This window comes from Dreissena polymorpha, chromosome 5 (assembly GCF_020536995.1).
Source record: "Dreissena polymorpha isolate Duluth1 chromosome 5, UMN_Dpol_1.0, whole genome shotgun sequence".
Classification (NCBI taxonomy): Eukaryota; Metazoa; Mollusca; class Bivalvia; order Myida; family Dreissenidae; genus Dreissena; species Dreissena polymorpha.
In genome coordinates, this window is record NC_068359.1 from 69,545,738 (window position 1) to 69,566,786 (window position 21,049).

General features: G+C 36.5%; 1 protein-coding gene across 16 annotated transcripts in view; it reads left to right on the forward strand.

Annotated features, from left to right (window-relative positions):
• The window catches only part of LOC127882103 (arylsulfatase I-like), a 147,414-nt gene extending 132,563 nt beyond the window's left edge, over nt 1–14,851 (forward strand). For all 16 annotated transcript variants that reach the window (XM_052430543.1, XM_052430547.1, XM_052430549.1 and 13 more), the window contains 8 exons: nt 18–81; nt 1,924–2,021; nt 3,383–3,519; nt 4,325–4,383; nt 5,511–5,634; nt 6,377–6,528; nt 8,972–9,060; nt 12,413–14,851. In XM_052430543.1, the coding sequence (XP_052286503.1) occupies nt 18–81; nt 1,924–2,021; nt 3,383–3,519; nt 4,325–4,383; nt 5,511–5,634; nt 6,377–6,528; nt 8,972–9,060; nt 12,413–12,511 (822 nt within the window). In that variant the 3' untranslated portion in view covers nt 12,512–14,851. The remainder of the gene's footprint in view (nt 1–17; nt 82–1,923; nt 2,022–3,382; nt 3,520–4,324; nt 4,384–5,510; nt 5,635–6,376; nt 6,529–8,971; nt 9,061–12,412) is intronic.
• The last annotated feature ends 6,198 nt before the right edge of the window (nt 14,852–21,049 follow it).

Below are 21,049 nucleotides of genomic sequence, written 5' to 3' on the forward strand. Positions count from 1 at the left end.
AGCCATCTTATTTTCAGGTGCCCCCTGAATATGAAGCCTTGTACCCAAATGTAAAGACTCCAGACAGACGGACATTCTCTGGTATTTACCAAAACCTATAACATTACCTTTTTTTTATTATATCATGCAAACCAAGTTTGACAGAGTAGTATATTGACGTCACTCAGATGGTTTGTCAGTTAGTTAATTTGGTAAGAACACATTATGTGCTTGTGGAGTTAACTTCTTCCACATTTCTTAAAGGGACTGTCAAGCACGACGACAAAGAAAAGAAAAGTTGTAAAATACCGTATTTTTTTTACAATTATAAGTGTATATTGATTAAAATATAACGACTGGTATATTACATTACTTGAAAATAGTTCATATTTTCCGTATATTCGGTAATAAAATTTCGCGATGTGAAATCGAAAGTACATCGCGAAAATAGGTGACATAACGATATCCATGTACACACTATAAATAACGCAGGTAGATTGATCATTTTATATATAAAATATAAACAATTCACTACTCATGCACAATTTGCATTCCTGGGTTTACCACGTGACGATGATGATCAATCTACTCGCGTTATTTATAGTTAATTGGTAGTTACCTGGTGGATCAATGTATATATTTTTGTTATCAAAATATCTTGCATAGTGGTGATTTTTTTGTGTAAATTAGTGTAAATAGTACTGCATTTGTGCCTATTACATTTACTACAACATTTATTGCCAATAATGCAAAGCAAATTTCTTTTAATTAATAACTGATCACAGGGACTAGGCAATAATAAAAGATCACAGGGACTGAGCAAATTTGCGAACCGGTGAAAAATTCTGGTTTTGTATAAAAACAAAACTTCGTTGTTCCACTATCCTATCAACCACCTTGTTACTAATAAAGGCGCTATAGAGTGCGAAGCGTGTCACGTATTATTAATTGTAATAGGAGCACCATCACAGCACCCCAGTCTCATTACTATCAAGTCCTCCTACAGGTTGTTTTTTTAAAGAACCACATATAGAAGGCCGCAGGCTTGACCCGTATCTTGCCAGTGGTATGGACCTTTAACCCCGCTCACTATCCAGCGTTTAAACTTCCGGGTTTACATTTAAACCGACTATTAATAGCTTATTAATATCTTAGTTAGAAGATGTTTTTTCAAGCGGTTCCGTAGTGTAGTGGTTACACGCTCGCTTTACATGTGAGAGGCCCAAGGTTCGAGCCCCAGTATAATCAATTTATTTTATTTGTATTTTATGTTAACTTTTTGTTTTGATGTAGACATTTTTGTTTAAATAAATATGCTGTTTTATTGTAACCATTTTTTGTTTTTATTATGCCTATGAAATATATGTGTGAGAGGGTGGGGGGGGGGTTCATAAACACATTAAAACTTTTACAGTGTTTTCATATCAATGAGTTCTCAACCCCTATCGTAAATGAGCAGCGTAAGAATAAGTTCAGAATCATCTCCCCTTGAAGTTGAGAAAAATATTATATTACACTTACAAGATGAAGCAGATTTTTTAAAACCTACACAGTTCTGTTCCATTAATAAAAACTGCACACGGATGCCAGTAAATAAAAAAATGGAAACCAATGTAAATAAAATGAACTATGAAAATATTTGGGTGTTACAACACAAAATCATAGATAATGTTTTTTGGAGGTTATAACACAACATCATAGATAATGGTTATTTGGGGATAATAACACAAAATGATAGATAATGGTTATACCAGTATCTTTTTCTATTTTGTTTAAAATAATCGGCCAATATATTAATATTTACAGTAGAAAAAAAATCATTCCATGTAACTTCATTGGGTGCCTTTTACACTGAAATTCCCGACGCCCTTTGATGCTTTGCATCAATACATATCTTGTGTATGATTGTGATAATAATCAATGGTGAGGAATGTTACTCTGCAGGAATGGTGACGGCTTTGGATGCAGCTATTGGTCGTGTCATCAGTGCTCTTCAAAAGAAAGGGCTTTATGATGATACCATGTTCTTCTTCACACCAGACGTAAGTTCAATGAAAATCCAGTTTAAAGTATGAGAAAGTATTTTTGTCTTACATAAATTAGTCCTTGGATTGATTGTGACTGTATGATATAAAGGGGAGCTTATGTTCAAAACTTCAGCTGTTATAACAATAATCCTAGTACTTTCTCTTGCAGAAACCACTCAACATATTTGACAGGATACATAACATTAGTGTTTGATTTCTTGTCCTAAATGCCTTTTATAAGGGGGAAGGGGTGTTATTTACTTGTTATATTGTAGTTAAGACTATTATTATTTTGTGTATGTTTATTTATGTCACCAGAGATTGGAGTCTCATATCACCATAACAATATTGCTTAATGGAATTACGAAAAAAAACTATAATTTAATGACAAAAAAGTTAAATTCTACATATATATATTATATTTTAGCCTTGCTCTTGGAAAAGTGGGTTAAATGCATGTGCACAAAGTGTTGTTGCATATTAGCCTGTGCAGTGTGTGCAGGCCAATCAGGGACAACACTAGTCGTCTATACTTGATTAGCCTGTGCAGTGTGTGCAGGCTAATCAGGGACAGCACTTGTCGTCTATACTTGATTAGCCTGTGCAGTGTGTGCAGGCTAATCAGGGACAACACTAGTCGTCTATTCTTGATTAGCCTGTGCAGTGTGTGCAGGCTAATCAGGGACAACACTTGTCATCTATACTTGATTAGCCTGTGCAGTGTGTGCAGGCCAATCAGGGACAACACTTGTCATCTATACTTGATTAGCCTGTGCAGTGTGTGCAGGCTAATCAGGGACAACACTTGTCGTCTGTACTTGATTTTTTTTAAGAAGTGACTTCCTGTCAATATAAAATACAATCGGAAAGTGTCATCCCTGATTAGCCTTTGCAGACTGAAAACGCTTATCTAGGACATCACTCTACTCACATAGATATCTAGGACATCACTTTACTCACATAGATATCTAGGACATCACTTTACTCACATAGATATCTAGGACATCACTTTACTCACATAGATATCTAGGACATCACTTTACTCACATAGATATCTAGGACATCACTTTACTCACATAGATATCTAGGACATCACTTTACTCACATAGATACCTAGGACATCACTTTACTCACATAGATATCTAGGACATCACTTTACTCACATAAATATCTAGGACATCACTTTACTCACATAGATATCTAGGACATCACTTTACTCACATAGATATCTAGGACATCACTTTACTCACATACATATCTAGGACATCACTTTACTCACATAGATATCTAGGACATCACTTTACTCACATAGATTAAAGCCTGTTTTACCAGAGCCAGGCACGTTTATAGGTAAACTTATAACTATGACGTTGCAGAATGGCGGTTGGGTGACTCAGGGTGGTAACAACTGGCCGCTGCGAGGGAGCAAGATCACAATATGGGAGGGCGGAACTCGTGTGGCCAGCTTTATATCTGGACCAAGGCTCAAGAAAACTGGATACACTTACAATGGGTAGAAATTAGTGACTTATGTTTTATGTACTTATATTCGAGCCCCGCTCTGGGAAAACGAGGTTTAATTGGTCTGTGCAGCCTAATTAGGGAGGACACTATAACCTTGACTGGATTTAACCCAAGCATTCTATGAAAAGGGAAAGTGTTGTCCCTTATTAGCCTGTATAGACTGCACAGGCCAATTTGAGACAACACTTAATGCACAATGCATGAATCTCCATCTTCCCAGAGCAAAGCTTATTACAATTGTAATAAGAGTGTGGTATAAAATGCTTTACATATATTTGTTTCTGCAGTCACCAAGGTGTAAAAGACAAATTATTCAATTATAAATTCAAAAACGGTAGAATTCATAAACCCTTGGAAAAGCTACCACATACCATTTTGAATATACGTATATGGGATTGTTTTGTGATGCAACACCTTGTAAATTGCATAAGTATCAAGTGCTGATTTATTTGAGAGAACATTTAGTTCTTTTGAACTCAGTGCATTGAGGAAAAATGTATTAAAATAAACACAATGTGAAACTATAGTTGCATTAGTTAAAGACTATTTATTTGAGGCTATGCACAGATTTCCAATCAATTAGTTCGCTTGTTTTTTAAGTGAATGCACATGTTAAGATTATCTTTATATTCAGTTATGATTATGTGTACGTAAAGGAAACCTACAAAGTGGAAAACTACAAACTTGGGTATATACATCTTATATTTGTATTGAGTGTCATAAATATTATAGTAAGAATGCATGCATGTCAATCGACACTTTAAATGATAACATGTCTATTTGCTATTTTGTAGGCTGTTCCATGCTGTTGATTGGCACTCTACAATACTGTCTGCAGCGGGTTTGAAATCTGGTGTGTGTACTTAACATTTGCTTTAAATTGTACATGTAATTGTGTGGTTGTGCATATTCATAACTGGTGATTTGTCTAGCTTGGAATAGTTGTCCCCTGCAATAGGCGGAGGGATATTGTTTGGCGTTGTCCATCTTTCCGTCTTTCTGTCCGTCCAGGGCCATATCTTGAAAGTGCTGTGGTGGATTTCATTGAAACTTGGTATGAGTATATATATGGATAAAAGGATGATGCATGTTAAATGGTATTGTACACCATTTTGTTAGGTATGTCAATCCATTATAAATATTAAAATAAAGTAACTTGGTCTTAATATAATATAAATAATATATCATATATGTAAATTAATAGGTAATCGGAAAAAAAAACTACATCTATTATTATGTATATGCAATTCTACATGTAAATGAAAAGTTAATATGAACATAAAATAACTACATGTACAAGTATCATTATGTATTTTTGTGAATAGTTAATATTAACATAAAAAAGTTCATGTATAATTATATGTAGTTATTAATAGTTGATATGAACATAAAATAACTACAAGTGTAATAATATAACTCAATGAATATTAAATATGAACATAAAATATCTGCTTCTATAATTATATATGTCAATGAATGTATTGAAAGAAATATCACTGTTTTGTTTGCACCAAGGTGGTTTAGGCTACAGTTGTTTTTTTTACTATACCTTAATAGTGTGTTTTAAGCATAAAATACAATAATAGTACACTTCCCATTCAGACTGCCCCTATAATTTTAGCCTCTATCTGAAAAAAACTAGGCAAAATGTATGTGTGTAGTGTCGTCCTAGATAAGTTCGCACCGGCTAATGAGGGACAGCACTTTCCGCTGTTATGGATTTTTTTGTTTAAAGATGGTCTCTTTCAAGTGAATATTCAAGATGGAAAGTGTCCTCCCAGACTACATAGGATAATCTTGGACAACGCGTTACATGGATACATTAAGCCCTGTTTTCCCATAACGTGACTCATATATGGAATATACATATTCTGCAAGCGTCACATTCAGTGTGTTTCCAGGCATCTGGAAAATAACCATTTATAGGCACCATTTATAAAATTAATGATATAAAGTAAAAACCTGCATTGTCCTGACTAGATCCACACTTGGATAGCATTGACCAGTGGGAGGCCATGCAACACGGACAGGAAGGTCCCAGAACAGAGTTCATTTATAATCTGGACGATGTTGAGCCAGCAACGCAAGGACACGCAGGCATTAGGTGAGTACAAGGCCCGTTTTCACCTACCCCACCTTCTTAGACTTAAATTTAAAAATAGAATAAGACCCAATAAATCTTACTTTTGAGCTTGAATAGATTTTGGCTATTAATGGTGGGAATGTATTAATCACACTTTTCTATATGGAGAATAATGTTATTTGAGGTCTCAAATGTCCAATTTTTTTAAATACTAAAGAATATAATTTTTTAAGACTACTGTTTAAAGAATATTCCTTATTCTAAGATTAAAGTGTAAGAATTGTTTGGTGAATACATCCCAGGGGATCTATGATATAAGGGCTTGGTGAATTGCACAGGAGTTTATGTATGTATAGAATTGAAACTTTGCACACATATTCATAACTTTAGAAGTATTATGCTGAACAAATGTATATACATGCAAAGTGCAAATAGTTCTAATCTTAATTTGAACTAATAATACCGGTATATCAATGAGTATGCGTAATTGAAAAGCTACTATGTTTTCGTTTTGTGCTCTAGTATGATTTTTGAAGGTTTACTAGGAAACTGCTCCACAAACAAAGCAAGACATGAGATGTCCTGTATGTGTTAGTTGATTTTGCTAAAATAAATTATTTGCATGAACATGCTTTTTTTTAATGAATCAATATATTAAAAGAGTGCACATTTATTAGTTTTTTGTTTCGGTTAGCCTGTTTTTGTTTATGTTGTGTGTGTTTGTGTTATATGGAATGTATTTTGTTTATTACTTGCTCTTTAGGGTCGGAGATTATAAACTTCTCGCAGGAAACGTTGGGATGTATAATGGTTGGTACCCCCCTGATGAGGTTTATACAGAAGGGAATATACAGAGATTGGATGTGGATATGAATACAGGGAACCTGTCTTATTACAAACTATTTAATCTGAAAGGTAATGATGCAGACTACATTTTCATCACCATGCACTGGTAAAAATTATTTCTATGGTGAATACCCGGGCAGCCGGGGTTAATTTGACTTTCTTGGGTCAAAATTACATAATTTCCTCTTAAAGGTCACAGGGGCCGGTCTGCACATTAGTTAGTCGTGAAAACTCAGTAATGACCTGTATATAAACTTATGAATTACACAAAAACACACACACGCACACACGGCAGACTATCTTTCTTTGGGGTCCGAGTTTCTCGAATTGAATGTTTTTGATAAAATAAGAATGCTTTCAATTTGTAATATTGTTCTCAATGGGGTTTAATGCATGTGTGTAAAGTGTCATCCAATATTAGACTGTGCAGTCAGAACAGGTTAATAAGGAACAACAGTTTCCGCCTTTACTGGATTGTCCCTATGACGAGACTTTCTTTAAACAAACAATATCATAAAAAGAGGAAGTCTAGTGTCTTCCCTGATTAGCCTGTGCTAACTGCACTTGCAGTCTGTCAAGCGGTCATACTTTTCCCTACTTTTTCATCAAGATCCTACTTTTTCCTATTTTGTTACCAAATCTTCCTACTATGCCTACTTTTTCATTTTCAATGGAGACAAAAATATTTTTTTAAGAGTTTATTTAGTAAACTAGTATTAATCTCGTACAACAAGTTGGTGTATCACTAAATAAATTTGGTCTTCTGCTTAAGGATATAACATGCACAATATATAACCATTTTTATATCAATACACAGAAGCCCTGTAACAACTTATTGGATGACTAAAAGTAAAATGCTTACTAAAATGTCTAGTGGGAAATCAAAGTTTAACCCTTCATGGATGGAGAAGTTGGACACCAGTGGAAAAACACTTGGATCGTGGTGCAAGAGAGATACCGGCAATAAGTTTGCAGGATGTATGTATTTATTTTGACCTTGCGGTCAAGGATAACCCATGAAAGTGCAAGCACTTATTTCCAATGGGGTCCTTTGGTTTTGCTGAAGAGACAGCAAGCAGAAGAGACAGTATTGGGATACAAGGAATCCGGGTGCGATACCCTAGCTCTTTGCGAATAGATACCTTGGTTCTTTTACGTGCTCAGTGTATAGCACCGATACACGCGAGAATTACCTGGGTATCATACCAGTACATCTCTAGTTGGGTGGGAAACACTTGAAGCATTTCTGAAATTTCCAGTGCCCCGGCCGGGATTTGAACCGGGGACATCTGGAATGGTAGACCAGAGTGTTACCACTCGACCACCGCACCACCGAATATGGTACTGTCTGCATGATGTCCATCTCGTGTAGTAATTCTGGTGCTAATCAACTGATAAGTCATCTTTACAGATGGACAAAAACACAAGGAAAACATGAAATACATGCATGATAATTCACAAAAGCGTTTTTTTGGAAGTGCTATAAAGCCAAGCCGCTCTCAGGGTGGTGGGGATAAATCTATCTGTATGCAAGTACATCCATCACACAAGGAACAGGTACACAAGGCTGAAATTCTCTGGGCCCTTAAGGAATCTTCAAGTGAGTGTCCATTCAGAACATGTGATGGCACGCCTGCTCTGTTTCAAGCTATGTTTCCTGGACCTGTGTCTAAAGATTTTGTATTATGTATTCCTACTTTTGAGGGAAAAGTTCCTACTTTTCCTACTATTTTCCTACTTTTTGTGCAAAAAGAGTTCCTATTTCTTCCTACTTTTTGAAAAAGGTCACTTAACAGCCTGCACTTGCGAATCTGGAACAACACTTATCGCTCATGCATTAAGCACAGAATGCTGCTGTGATGTTTTTTTTTTCGTTTAACCCTTTCAGTGCGGGAACCGAATTTTAAAGGCCTTTGCAAACAGTTTGGATCCAGATGAGACGCCACAGAACGTGGCGTCTCATCTGGATCCAAACTGTTTGCTATTCTGATAGTATTCTTTGAAAAAAAATGAAGAAAATGCTTATTTTACAAATTCAGCAGACGACATTTTAGCAGACAACAAATTTCCCAGCATGCAAAGGGTTAAAGTAGGTCTCTTTTAAGTGAAAATCTAGTGTAGATTGAAAGTGTGGATATTGTTTAAAGCTTGCCTATTTTTTTATTGTATACGATTCGAGTGATTTAATTTGTATTCTCATTTATGTATTAAGTAGTTATTTGCAAAACTATCTATTGTGCTTGTTGCTCATTTTATTTATTTGTTTAAAAATGATACATACCACATTGCAATATCTAATCAAGCTTGACTTTGCGATGATTCAACTGTGCAGTTTTTAGGAAATATTATATCTAATATTATAATATATTGTTTTTGAAAAAAAATTGATTTGGTATAATCAAATGAACAAAAAGATACGTGTATTTTCAAATTAATCACACAACCTTATGAGTTCTTGAAAACTATCTTTTATACAATTATACTTTGTTTGTAAGTATTGGATTATTTCTAGACGACCCATATGAGTACACTAATCTTGCTGACGTCATGCCAGACAAAGTCCGTGAACTTGTTGAACGGATGGAGAAGTATCATGCACAGGTATGAAGCAACCTTTGATAAAAAGATACATTTGCATTAAGTATCTCTCAGATAAGCCTGTGCTGTCGGCACAGGATAATCAGGGACAACCGCGTTATATAATTTTTTGATTACATGAACTTTCTTCTAAACGAAAATTCAATATAGGTGGAAAGTGTCGCCCATGATTAGACTTTGTGGACTAAACATGTTAATCTTTGGAGAACACTTAACGATAATACATTATGCAAGGTTTTCCATGAACCAATCTTATATACATTTCGATTATAAGTTTCTGTCAAAAAATAAATAATGCACTGATGTGGATCTGCATCAGGTACCCCGGCGTTCGTTTAGGGAATATTGTTGTTTCGCAATATTCGACACATGAATAACAAAAGCGATAACGCGGGAACACGAAACAAAGGAGCGAAGTAATGATGAGAGAATACAAGATCACGATACAAGAACGCCAGATCAATAAGCAAGAACACTAGATCAAGATGCCAGATCGTGATAGTAATCTTGCACCGTAATCGCGTGTCTCCGCAATGTATTTTAGCATCTCACCGTTTTTTTCTTAATAGGTCGAACATGGGAGAAGACGATGTGAGATGCCGGTGTTAATATCGCGCTTTCGTATCGTATTTTCGCAACTTTGCATCGTAATCCCGCAGCCACGCATCTTGATTTCGAAATTTCTGCCTTTGAATTTCAAAGGGTGAGAATGGGAAAAAGCAATGTCAATTAGCGATTACGATGGTAGATTGCAAATTTAAGATTCAAGATAGTGAAACTATGATGCGAGTTCGCAATAATACTTTCGCATTATCTCATCGTATCTTCGTGATCTCGACTGAGCATTGGTCGAAGTCGCGATTATAATTTGTAATCTCTCTTTCCGGTCGCATATGCGCAGGCATATCACATCATCTCTGCATTGACCTTGGAAAAAAAAAATAGTTTCATAGCGCACTCAACATGTAAACCGTAGAATGAACAAATTGGATACCACAACAACAATGTGCAAATACGTGTGTAAGAATTTAACGTTGATTAGATTTTATTTAGTGACTGGATATTACATTACATACCCGATGTCCACGTATATGTTTTTAGCTCACCTGAGCACAACGTGCTCATGGTGAGCTTTTGTGATCGCTTTTTGTCCGTCGGGCGTCGTCTGTTGTCCATCCTACGGCGTCAACATTTGCCTTGTAAACTCTCTAGAGGCCACATTTATTGTCCAATCTTCATGAAATTTGGTCAAAAGATTGGTCTCAATGATTTCTTGGATAAGTTCGAAAATGGTTTTGTTTGCTTGAAAAACATGGCTGCCAAGGGGCGGGGCATTTTCCCTTATATGGCTATAGTAAAATCTTGTTAACACTCTAGAGACCACATTTATTGTCTGATCTTCATGAAACTTGGTCAGAAGATTCATCCCAATAATATCTTGGACGAGTTCGAATGATGCCGGTTGGTTGAAAAACATGGCCGCCAGGGGGCGGGGCATTTTTCCTAATATGGCTATAGTAAAACCTTGTTAACACTCTAGAGGCCACATTTATATTCCGATCTTCATGAAACTTGCTCCAAAGATTTGTCCCAATGATATCTTGGATGAGTTCAGAAATGGTAACCTTTGCTTGAAAAACATGGCTGCCAAGGGGCGGGGCATTTTTGCTTATGTGGCTATATATGGCTATAGTAAAATCTTGTTAACACTCTAGAGGCCACATTTATTGTCCAATCTTCATGAAACTTGGTCAGAAGATTCATCCCAATAATATCATGGACGAGTTCGAAAATGATGCTGGTTGGTTGAAAAACATGGCCGCCAGGGGGCGGGGCATTTTTCCTTATATGGCTATAGTAAAACCTGTTTAACACTATAGAGGTCACATTTATTTTTCGATCTTCATGAAACTTAGTCAAAAGATGTGTCCTAATGATATCTTGGATGAGTTGGAAAATGGTAACCTTTGCTTGAAAAACATGGCTGCCAAGGGGCGGGGCATTTTTCCTTATATGGCTATATATTGCTAAAGTAAAATCTTGTTAACACTCTAGACGCCACATTTATTGTCCAATCTTCATGAAACTTGGTCAGAAGATTCATCCCAAGTAATATCTTGGACGAGTTTAGAAATGATTCCCTTTGGTTGAAAAACATGGCCGCCAGGGGGCGGGGCATTTTTCCTTATATGTCTATAGTAAAACCTTGTTAACACTCTAGAGGCCACATTTATTGTCCAATCTTCATGAAATATAGTCAGAAGATTTGTCTTATTGATATCATGGATGAGTTCGAAAATGGTAACGCTTGCTTGAAAAACATGGCTGCCAAGGGACATTTTTAGTCTGATCTTCATGAAACTCGGTCAGAAGATTTGTCCCAATATCTTGGACGATTTAAAAAATGATGCTGGTTGGTTGAAAAACATGGCCACCTTGGGGGCAGAGCATTGTTCTTTGTATGGCTATTGTAAAACTTTGTTAACACTCTAGAGGTCACATTTATTTTCCGATCATCATGAAACTTGGTCAGAAGATTTGTCCCAATGATATCTTGGAAGAGTTCGAAAATGGTTTTGGTTGCTTTAAAAACATGGCCACCAGGGGCGGGGCATTTTTCCTTATATGGCTATATATGGCTTTAGTAAAACCTGGTTAACACTCTAGAGGCCACATTTATTTCCAATCTTCATGAAATTTGGTCAGAAGATTGGTCTCAATGATATCTTGGATGAGTTCGAAAATAATTATGTTTGCTTGAAAAACATGGCTTCCAAGGGGTGGGGCATTTTTCCTTATATGGCTATAGTAAAATCTTGTTAACACTCTAGAAGCCACATTTACTGTCCGATCTTCATGAAACTTGGTCAGAAGGTTCATCCCGATAATATCTTGGAAGTGTTCAAAATGCCAGGGTGCGGGGCATTTTTCCCTATATGGCTATAGTAAAACCTTGTTTACACTCTAGAGGCCACATTTATTTTCCGATCTTCATGAAACTTGGTCAGAAGATTTTTCCCAATAATATCTTGTTATCTCAGGTGAGCAACTTTGGGCCTTTCAGGCCCTCTTGTTTGTTGTTCTTGCACCATATAATTCACTCTCATGTAATAGGTCTTTATCGAAATTACAAATACATACAACACGAAATCATTCAGTTATTCAGAGATCAGTATCCTTCTGTTATTTACGCAACTTATGTTTTTACTTGATTTTAATAGCATAATAATAAAAAGTTATATGTGTTGGTAATTTTTATGAAGTTCATATGCTTGGAAATCAAATTACATATAGCGAATCTAAGTTTGTTTTTTGATTTCATTCTCAGTTATATTTTGTTAAAATTTCCATGTAGATGGTTCCTGCGAAGAATCCTCCATCTTCACCCGGGGCAAACCCTAAATACTTCGGAAACGTATGGTCCCCCGGCTGGTGTAAAGAACCGATGACGTAAAGGAGAGTTATTGTTTTGTGTACAGGCGTGCGTTGGTTTTCTTAAAAATTCTTCGCCAGCTCTTCATGGGGCAAGCCCTAAATACTTCGAAAACATATAATCCACCTGGTGGTGTAAATTATAGCCGATTAAATAGTGGAACATTGCTGTTTTGTGTACATCCGTGCGTTAGTTTTCTTTGAAGTTTTGTACTTGCTAATAGCAAATACCTTATGTTTACCTCATTTCCTTTTGTATTCATTTGGTTTGATTTTTTTAAAAGAATTATTAATTAAGTATACGACCATGTTAAAAATACTAAATTTCAAATCATACATGTGTACTATTTTACTGCATGTGTTCATGAAATTTTGTTATTCATTTATTTTTGTGTTGTATTGTTTTTAGTTTTTAGCTCATCTGATTGCTCAGGTGAACTTTTGTGACCGGTCTTTGTCCGTCCGTCCGTCCATCCACATTTGTTCGTAAACACTCTAGAGGCCACATTTATTGTCCGATCTTCATGAAACTTGGTCAGAAGCTTTGTCCCAATGAAATCTCGGTCGAGTTCGAAACTGGGTTGTGCCGGGTCAAAAACTAGGTCACTAGGTCAAAAAAAGAAAAAACTTGTAAACACTGTAGAAGTCACATTTTATGCCCAATCTTCATGTAACTTTGTCAAAATGTTTGTCTTTATGATATGTTGGTTGACTTCAAAAGTGGTTCGGGTCCATTGAAAAATATGGCCACCAGTGGGCGGGGCAGTTTTCCTTATTTGGCTATAGAGAAACCTTGTAAACACTCTAGAAGTCACAATTTTTGCCCAATCACCATGAAAGTTGGTCAAAACATTGGTTTTATTGATATCTCGGACGAGGTTGAAAATGGTCCAGATCGGGGAAAAGACATGGCCGCCAGTGGGCGGGGCATTTTTCTCTATATGTATATAGTGAAAACATGTGAACACTCTAGAAGTCACATTTTTGGCCCAATTTTCATGAAATTTGGTCAGAACATTTGTTTCCTTGATATGAGAGTTGAGTTTGAAAATGGTTCCGGTCAGTTGAATAACATGGCTGCCGGGGGGGGGGGGGCAGTTTTCTCATATTTATATAGTAAAAAAAGCTTGTGAACACTCTAGAAGTCACACTTTTTGCCCAATTATCATGAAACTTGGTGAAAAGATTGGTTTTATATATATCACATAATTAATGCCATAATTATTGCCTTTAGATTGTCCAAACTTTCATTATATTAGACAAAATCCTTGAAAACACTCTAGAGGTCACAATTTTGTTTCAGATTTTATGAATCTTGGTCATAATATTTATTTTTGATAGCAAAGTTTGATGTTTTGTAAGAGGGGTCAACTCAAATATAGGTCACCAGGTCAAATCTTACAAAAACAAAATCACTCCATATGCCAGAGTTTTGGTTCAATTATGATGAAACTTGACCAGGATGTTTGTCTGGACAATATCTAGGTCAAGTTTGACGTTTGGTAAAGATTGAATGAACCGACTCCTCTTAGGTGAGCGAACAAGGGCCATCTTGGCCCTCTTGTTACTAATAAATATTTATCTGCGCTTGTGATAAACATTTGCGTGTTACTATGCTGGCTTACACAAGTTTTAAAAGTAAAGAAAACAAAAAGAAAGCCGTTCTACAGCAATCAGGAAAATGTACCCAAAAGAAACCTCACGAAAAATACTCACCAGCATCTCTTCGATGTGAACAAAGCATAACCACGCACTGACAACGAGGAATAGCTGAGGAAAAGCTGCTTTAACTCCCTAAAACCAATGGTGCTACAAATGAACCCAATTACCAGCAATTTTTCATAGCTAACAGTACACAAATGTAATGGCCATTCCATTAATCCACCAAACCAACTATTTGCCAGTCGATTAATAAATTGAACTACAAATATACTCTTTTAAGATCGTTAATTGTAGTACTTTACTCTTTTTATTGTCAATGCAAGTATTGTCTGAGTTGTTTCAAAAATATGTATAGGCCTTGTTTTAATTGTACGTTCGTTCTTGATGTGAATGCAGCTGTGAAGAAGAATGAAATCCTAAACAAACTTATCAAAGACGTCACAATAAGCTTAGAATAAGGTAATACTTGTTACAATTATTAAACTACGTTTTTACATGATGGGGTTACTATGTATTAACCTAATCCATGTGATTTTCTTACGAAAACATGTTGTATTTCATTCGTTTTTAAATGTATCTATCTTCGAAATGATGTATATTTTGTATTTTATATAAATGCTTGCTGTTATTGCATATGTATGTTGATGAAGATGAGCTGTATAATATATGCTTTAGTCGAAATAAACTATTATGTACTGTTCTGTTAAATTAAATAATTGACTTTTTTGCAAACCTAAACATAATCTTAAGGTAAACATATTTAGCAAAATGACATAAAAGCGCATATTTAATTGCAATTTTAAAACAGCTTCAAAAATGTATGACACATTAGTAAACAAAAACAAAATATAGTACTTTTATAATAAGTAAGATTATTAGTAGATATATTGGAGTCGTGCTCTGTGAAAAGGGAGTTTAACCCTTTGCATGCTGGGAAATTTGTCGTCTGCTAAAATGTCGTCTGCAGAATTTCTAAAATTACCATTTTCTTCGATTTTGTTCAAAGAAAACTTTCAGAATAGCAAACAGTTTGGATCCTGATGAGACGCCACGCCCCTGATTAGCATGTGCTTCTATAAGTCAGTATGAACAATCAAAATATTATACTATTACCCCAAAGAGCGGCATTCATTCGTCACGCCATCCGTCCGTGAGTGGATTGGCAATTATTGGGTTATGTGTTTTAATTTGTATGCATAGTTAGTTGGGCTTTCCATCCAGTGTGTGTTATGTCCAGTGATTGGCTATTGTCTAATACTATATAAACATGACTAGCCGCATATTGAACTTTTGTATCAATGTCATACATTCAAAAGATATGATATTAAAATAAGCGATACAAAATTGCTGTTCAACGAATGTTTTAATATGTGGTTGATAATCAGTACACAATTGGAAATTAATCAAGCGTTTGGAACCTTTTTCATAGATAATTAAGAAAGTATGTCTGTTACTTTTATAGCTTATACATTACGCCGCTAATTTGCAAAGACTGAATGGTCGGATGGTAGCGCGTTAGCTATTGCAAATTGATTTTTTTTTTCAAACTTTGGCAAACCTATAAACAAGTTATTTGTTTTAATGTTGACATTTCCTCCCTATTACCAGACAAAATGACGTTTCCAACTCCCAAGCTCATCGATACAAGCAAAAAGACATAGTGAACGTATATAAAAAACTAAATAAAAACGATCTGTCTACTGTTTTTTAATATACCTTTTGCTGCTACTACTTAAGCTTGAAAGCTCCGTGTGCGTTACGTCTAGAAATGGAATGGCACTCTGTGTAAATTGCGTGGACCATTCACCCTACCTTGTTTTTCAAAAACTAAACTGTAATTGTTTATATACCTAGACATGTTTTTTTTTTTAATGATTCTTGATGTTTGTAAGATAACTTCAACCAACACCAAACCCGACCAAGCTCGACTAAAAAGGTTATACACGACTTCTTCTCGACCTCTTGTCGATAACACACGACCCCAACACGACTCATTCACGACGTCCACTCAACCATCTTTCCGATTTCCGCTCGATCATCTAGACCTTTACGCGAGCCCTATACGGTTTCAGCTCGATAGCCACCGGATCTTCACACGACCAGATCGTGATAGTCGTACTACAGTCGTACAAAGTCGCAAACGGTCGTGTATTAAAACTTTGAGAATAAAAACTTCAGTGTTGTTCACTAATCACCTTGAGCATCACGGAGATTGAAGTATTACAGTTTTGTGCCAGATGGTTAGAGTTCCAGAGAGACAGGCTGTATAAGAGTAAGAGGAGGAGGAAGCCACCCAGGTGCGCAGGCGTAGGCGGCCACGACGCAGGGAAGTGTGGGTTAAGCAGTGGCTTACGCGACGGCATTTATATAGACAATATGGGCAACTACTACAGGAGCTCAACAGAGAAGACCCAAAGGGATACAAGAACTTCATCAGAGTGGATGCCGATCTGTTTTGGGAGCTTGTTGATCGCGTATCTCCGAGGATTAGGAAACAGATCACCACCTATAGGTAAGTCCGCCTTTTCACTTAAAACGTACACTACGTATTTTTGACGATGCGAACAGCATCGTCCAAGGTTTGATAACCATCCTAAAAAGTTTCACAATGGCGGCCTATGTAAAAGACCGAGCCAGTCCGATTGTGATAACTCGATTTTTCAGTTACTTCCCTTTTGCATACGCCACTGCGTAGGAGCATAGATAACATTCTCCTAGCAGAGTTGTCGTTCGTGTTTCAACATTCAACAATGGCCGCCTTAATGAAAGTCTCGATTCAAAACTTTCTTACTGCATACATTGGCTTGTTTCGCTATTTAAAAGCTGTCATTTAGGATATATGAATTATTGATTCACTAAATCTCCGCTTATGACAACAATAGTTGGAATTCGAAGCATATATACTCGATGTGAATGAAGGACTTTCTGGATCGTAACAGCTTGACACGGCAAAACTGGCATACTGATTACTGGTAATTTTAGTTATCAACATAAGTCACATTGTGCTTTATAAATTGTATTCGAGCATTTTGCGACTTATTGAATGACTATGATACCCGATATCAACATTTCATCGGGGATTTGCAGATCACCAAGCTGTCCTGAGATTCAAAATTGATTTCAAACTCTTTACTGGTTAGTACTCTTTCTTAGTGTTAGTACTTTTTATCATTTTAAAGTTAAATGAACTGTGTCACAGTAAAAGAGACATTAAGGCGATTGTGGCCAGTTTGGATCTAGATCAGCCAGCAGTCGCTTGAAAGCTGTTTGCTTAAAAGCGTTTTTCTGTCAATAACAAATTATTTAATTGGATACTGATTTGACTGCGCTTTTCCTGTGACCTGGCTCAAATAACAGAATTGTCATTCATCAAATTATTTATTTCGAACATTAATCAATTGTTTTTCTTCTCCCTCGGGATCAATGACTCCAGCACTTTCCTGTTGAGAATTGAATACTGCTAAAGGCGATGCTAGGGGGCGTGAGAGATGTTGCACCTTCCAGTATCGCTCGATTGTTCATTGTCGGCTCGGGTACTACGTACATGTACCCCGGGTACTCTTAAGTATACTTACATGTATCCCGGGTACGGTAAATATACTAAAATGTACCCGGGAAATTTAACCCTAAATCAGTCGTTGTCGACTTTTTTTTTTGCAATAATTATATATACACATTTATGTCAATTATCTGTAGAATGGCCTCTATATTAACGGAACACATACTCAAAAAGCATGTTGATGCAGTGTTTTTTGAATAGAAGTGTGTTTAAGATAATCGGTTGCGCGTTTTACGACATCGGATTTTGGGCGCGAATACAACTCGGATACAGTCTAATATGGACCGAGTACAATTACGTTTATTTACCGTACCTGGGGTACATGTAAGTATACTTAAGAGTACCCGGGGTACATGCAAGTATACTTAGAGTACCCAGGGTACATGCAAGTATACTTAAGAGTACCCGGGGTACATGTAAGTAGTACCAGAGCCGACAATGACCAATCAAGCTCCATTATCCCTCATGAACCGACTCAAAAAACCGAGTCGGCAATATTTGACTTAATTTTTAGTTTGGTTGCTCTCGAAGGATCGAAAATTTCAGAATCTTCATAAAAGCCATACGGGTTTGATCCCCAGAAGCGACATTGAAAACTAGCATACTTTGTTATCTAAAAGGTTGCTAAACCTGATATACAATGATAATGTAAATTTTCTCTCACATGATGTTCATCAGTCATATTAAATAAAAACTTAGAGCAGTAGTAAACAACTGGACCATAATTAATGAACGCATCTTTCATTTGTCTTTGACACTTTGATTTTGACATGGCATAGATTTAAATATGTGACTGGACTTTACCAGCACTCTTGTAACAGAGCTAAAGTTTAAATGTACCATTGAAGATCGCCTTAATCCAGATTTGCTATTATAGACGTGTGGAAAGTTTTAAGGGTGTGACAAGTAAGCAAAAATTGGTCATTACCCAGAGGCCACAACTGATCTATGACTGTATTAAAACAAGAAAAATCAGTGCCTGATTTAGATTTCCTTAGATAGTTCAATAAAAACTAATTTCATAAGCCTGGTAAAAGTTTAACGGTAATGCTACCAATGTGTCACACCAGGGCCTTGAATTTGAAATCTAGGATTTGCATGGTCATTTCTTCATGAAATCAGGACACAAAATTGTATTTTAAGTCCTTAATTGACCTGGCTATAGTTCTCAGATTATTATAAGCTCAATCAGTATATTTATATCATTATTTATGCTTTGTGTATTGTAAACATATACACAATAATGCAGTTACATGATAGCAATAAATAATATCAAAGCTACCCATACTATAAAGGTCATTGACAAAGCCTATGGTCAAAATGTGAACACATTGAGTGTAATCGCCCTCTTGTGCCAGCAAAAACAACACGTTGACATGTTGTCATTTTTGACAGTTATACTTTCACTTTCATTTTGTGATATCAAACTATTAACAATTATGTGGCTGAGAAAAATATCGCCATTGCTTTTTATGCTCCCGGTAGGGTGGCCTATATCAGTTGAATTGTCAGTCAGTCAGTCAGTGTGTCAGTCTGTCCGTCCGTCCGAAAACTTGAATGGCCATAACTTTTTTATTATTGAACATAGCAACTTGATATTTGGCATACATATGCATCTCATGGAGCTGCACATTTTCAGTTGTGAATGCTGAAGGTGAAGGTCATCCTTCAAGGTCAAATGTCAAATATAAAGCGTCTGTCTGTCTGTCCGAAAACTTTAACTTTAACCATAACTTTTTCAATATTGGCGTGCATGCGTATCTCATAGAGCTGCACATATTGATTGGTGAAAGGTCAATGTCATCCTTCAAGGTCAATGTCAAAGGTCAAATTTTGCAATATTGAAGAAAGCAACTTCATATTCGGCATGCATGTGTATGTCATGGAGCTGCACATTTTGAGTGGTGAAAGGTCAAGGTCATCCTTCAAGGTCAAAGGTAAAATATATGGGTTCAAAGCTGCGCAGCAGGGGGCATTGTGTTTCACAAACACAGCTCTTGTTTAATATATTTTCTGCACATTTCTTCAAAAAACTGTCATCAATACACGATTTTCTTCGTTAATTCAATCATTCCTGACAGACATGTGTACATATTTCGCTTACATTTTGACGAGCGTAGGTAGGACCGCATTACCACTTCCGAAATGTGTATTCATACTATTGCCTTCGAGGAACTTATCTGATGTTTGACGGAAAGGGCCGAAAATGTGCGAGTGTGGGTCAAGTTCCCCACAGGTACTACTTTCCCGTTCCCCCAATTTTTTTTCCGTACCTAAAATTGTTCGTTCCCAATTTTTTTTTCGTACGCAATTTTTTTTTCATCCCCAATTTTTTGTTCGTACTAAAAAATTTTTCGGTCCCAATTTTTTTGTTCCCAAATATTTTTACGTACCCAAATTTGTTTTCATACCCAAAATTTTTTCGCAAAATTTTTGTACCAATTCTTTTTCGTACCAACATACACAATTGTGGTGATTGTGGTGATGTAGATAAACTTAACTTGATGCTATTATATCCATCCTCTCAAAAGCATCGTCACACCAGTACTGTCAGTACTTTGATTTAATTGTGCCATCCTATGACGCACCGCTCGGCTTGCTGAACTTACAAGTCTATTTATGGAAAGATGGTAAAATATTCAATGTAAATGTTATAGCAGATATTTGTTACTTATAATTGCTAAAATCTCGATTTCAGGGAACCCTTCGAGCCTGGATTGAAGTTGACCTGTAACTCTTCGTCATCTCGCAACTGGGGCCTCGTATTCAGATATTGTGTACTCATTCCGAGTGGGTAAAACTACTATAAGCAAATTCGTTCCTGAAGTCTTGGAAGCTATAACACATGACTACTCAGAGGAAGTGCTACCATCCATCGTCACAACTGAACAATGACAGGAGATTGCCGATGACTTTCGAACCAAGTGTTGGGAAAATACGGGTGTTCTTCCACTAGCTCAATTGGAGGTGTAGGTGGATCATTCCTCTCTTCCTGTGAGGATACAGTTACTTCAGTCTCAACGACTGTACATTTACCACTAGTTTTACTAGTTTTAGCAGTATCAGTCGCTTTTTTGCCGTTTCTTGGCATCTTTGGATGTTTACTCGTCCGATTTTAAGAAGGTTATAAGAGACAAGCACGTCGTTTTGCACGTGATTTTTGTTTTAGTGACATGAGCTCGTGTATGGTCGAATAGCAATCGGGAAGTGATCGTGTACGTCCGCGCAGCCGTCTGGTAGCAGTCTAGTTAATATGTGCATCAAATCGAATAGAGGTCGAGTGGATCGTGTTGCGATCTAAAATAACTTGGGTAGAGGTCGAGCGGATCGGGTACAGAT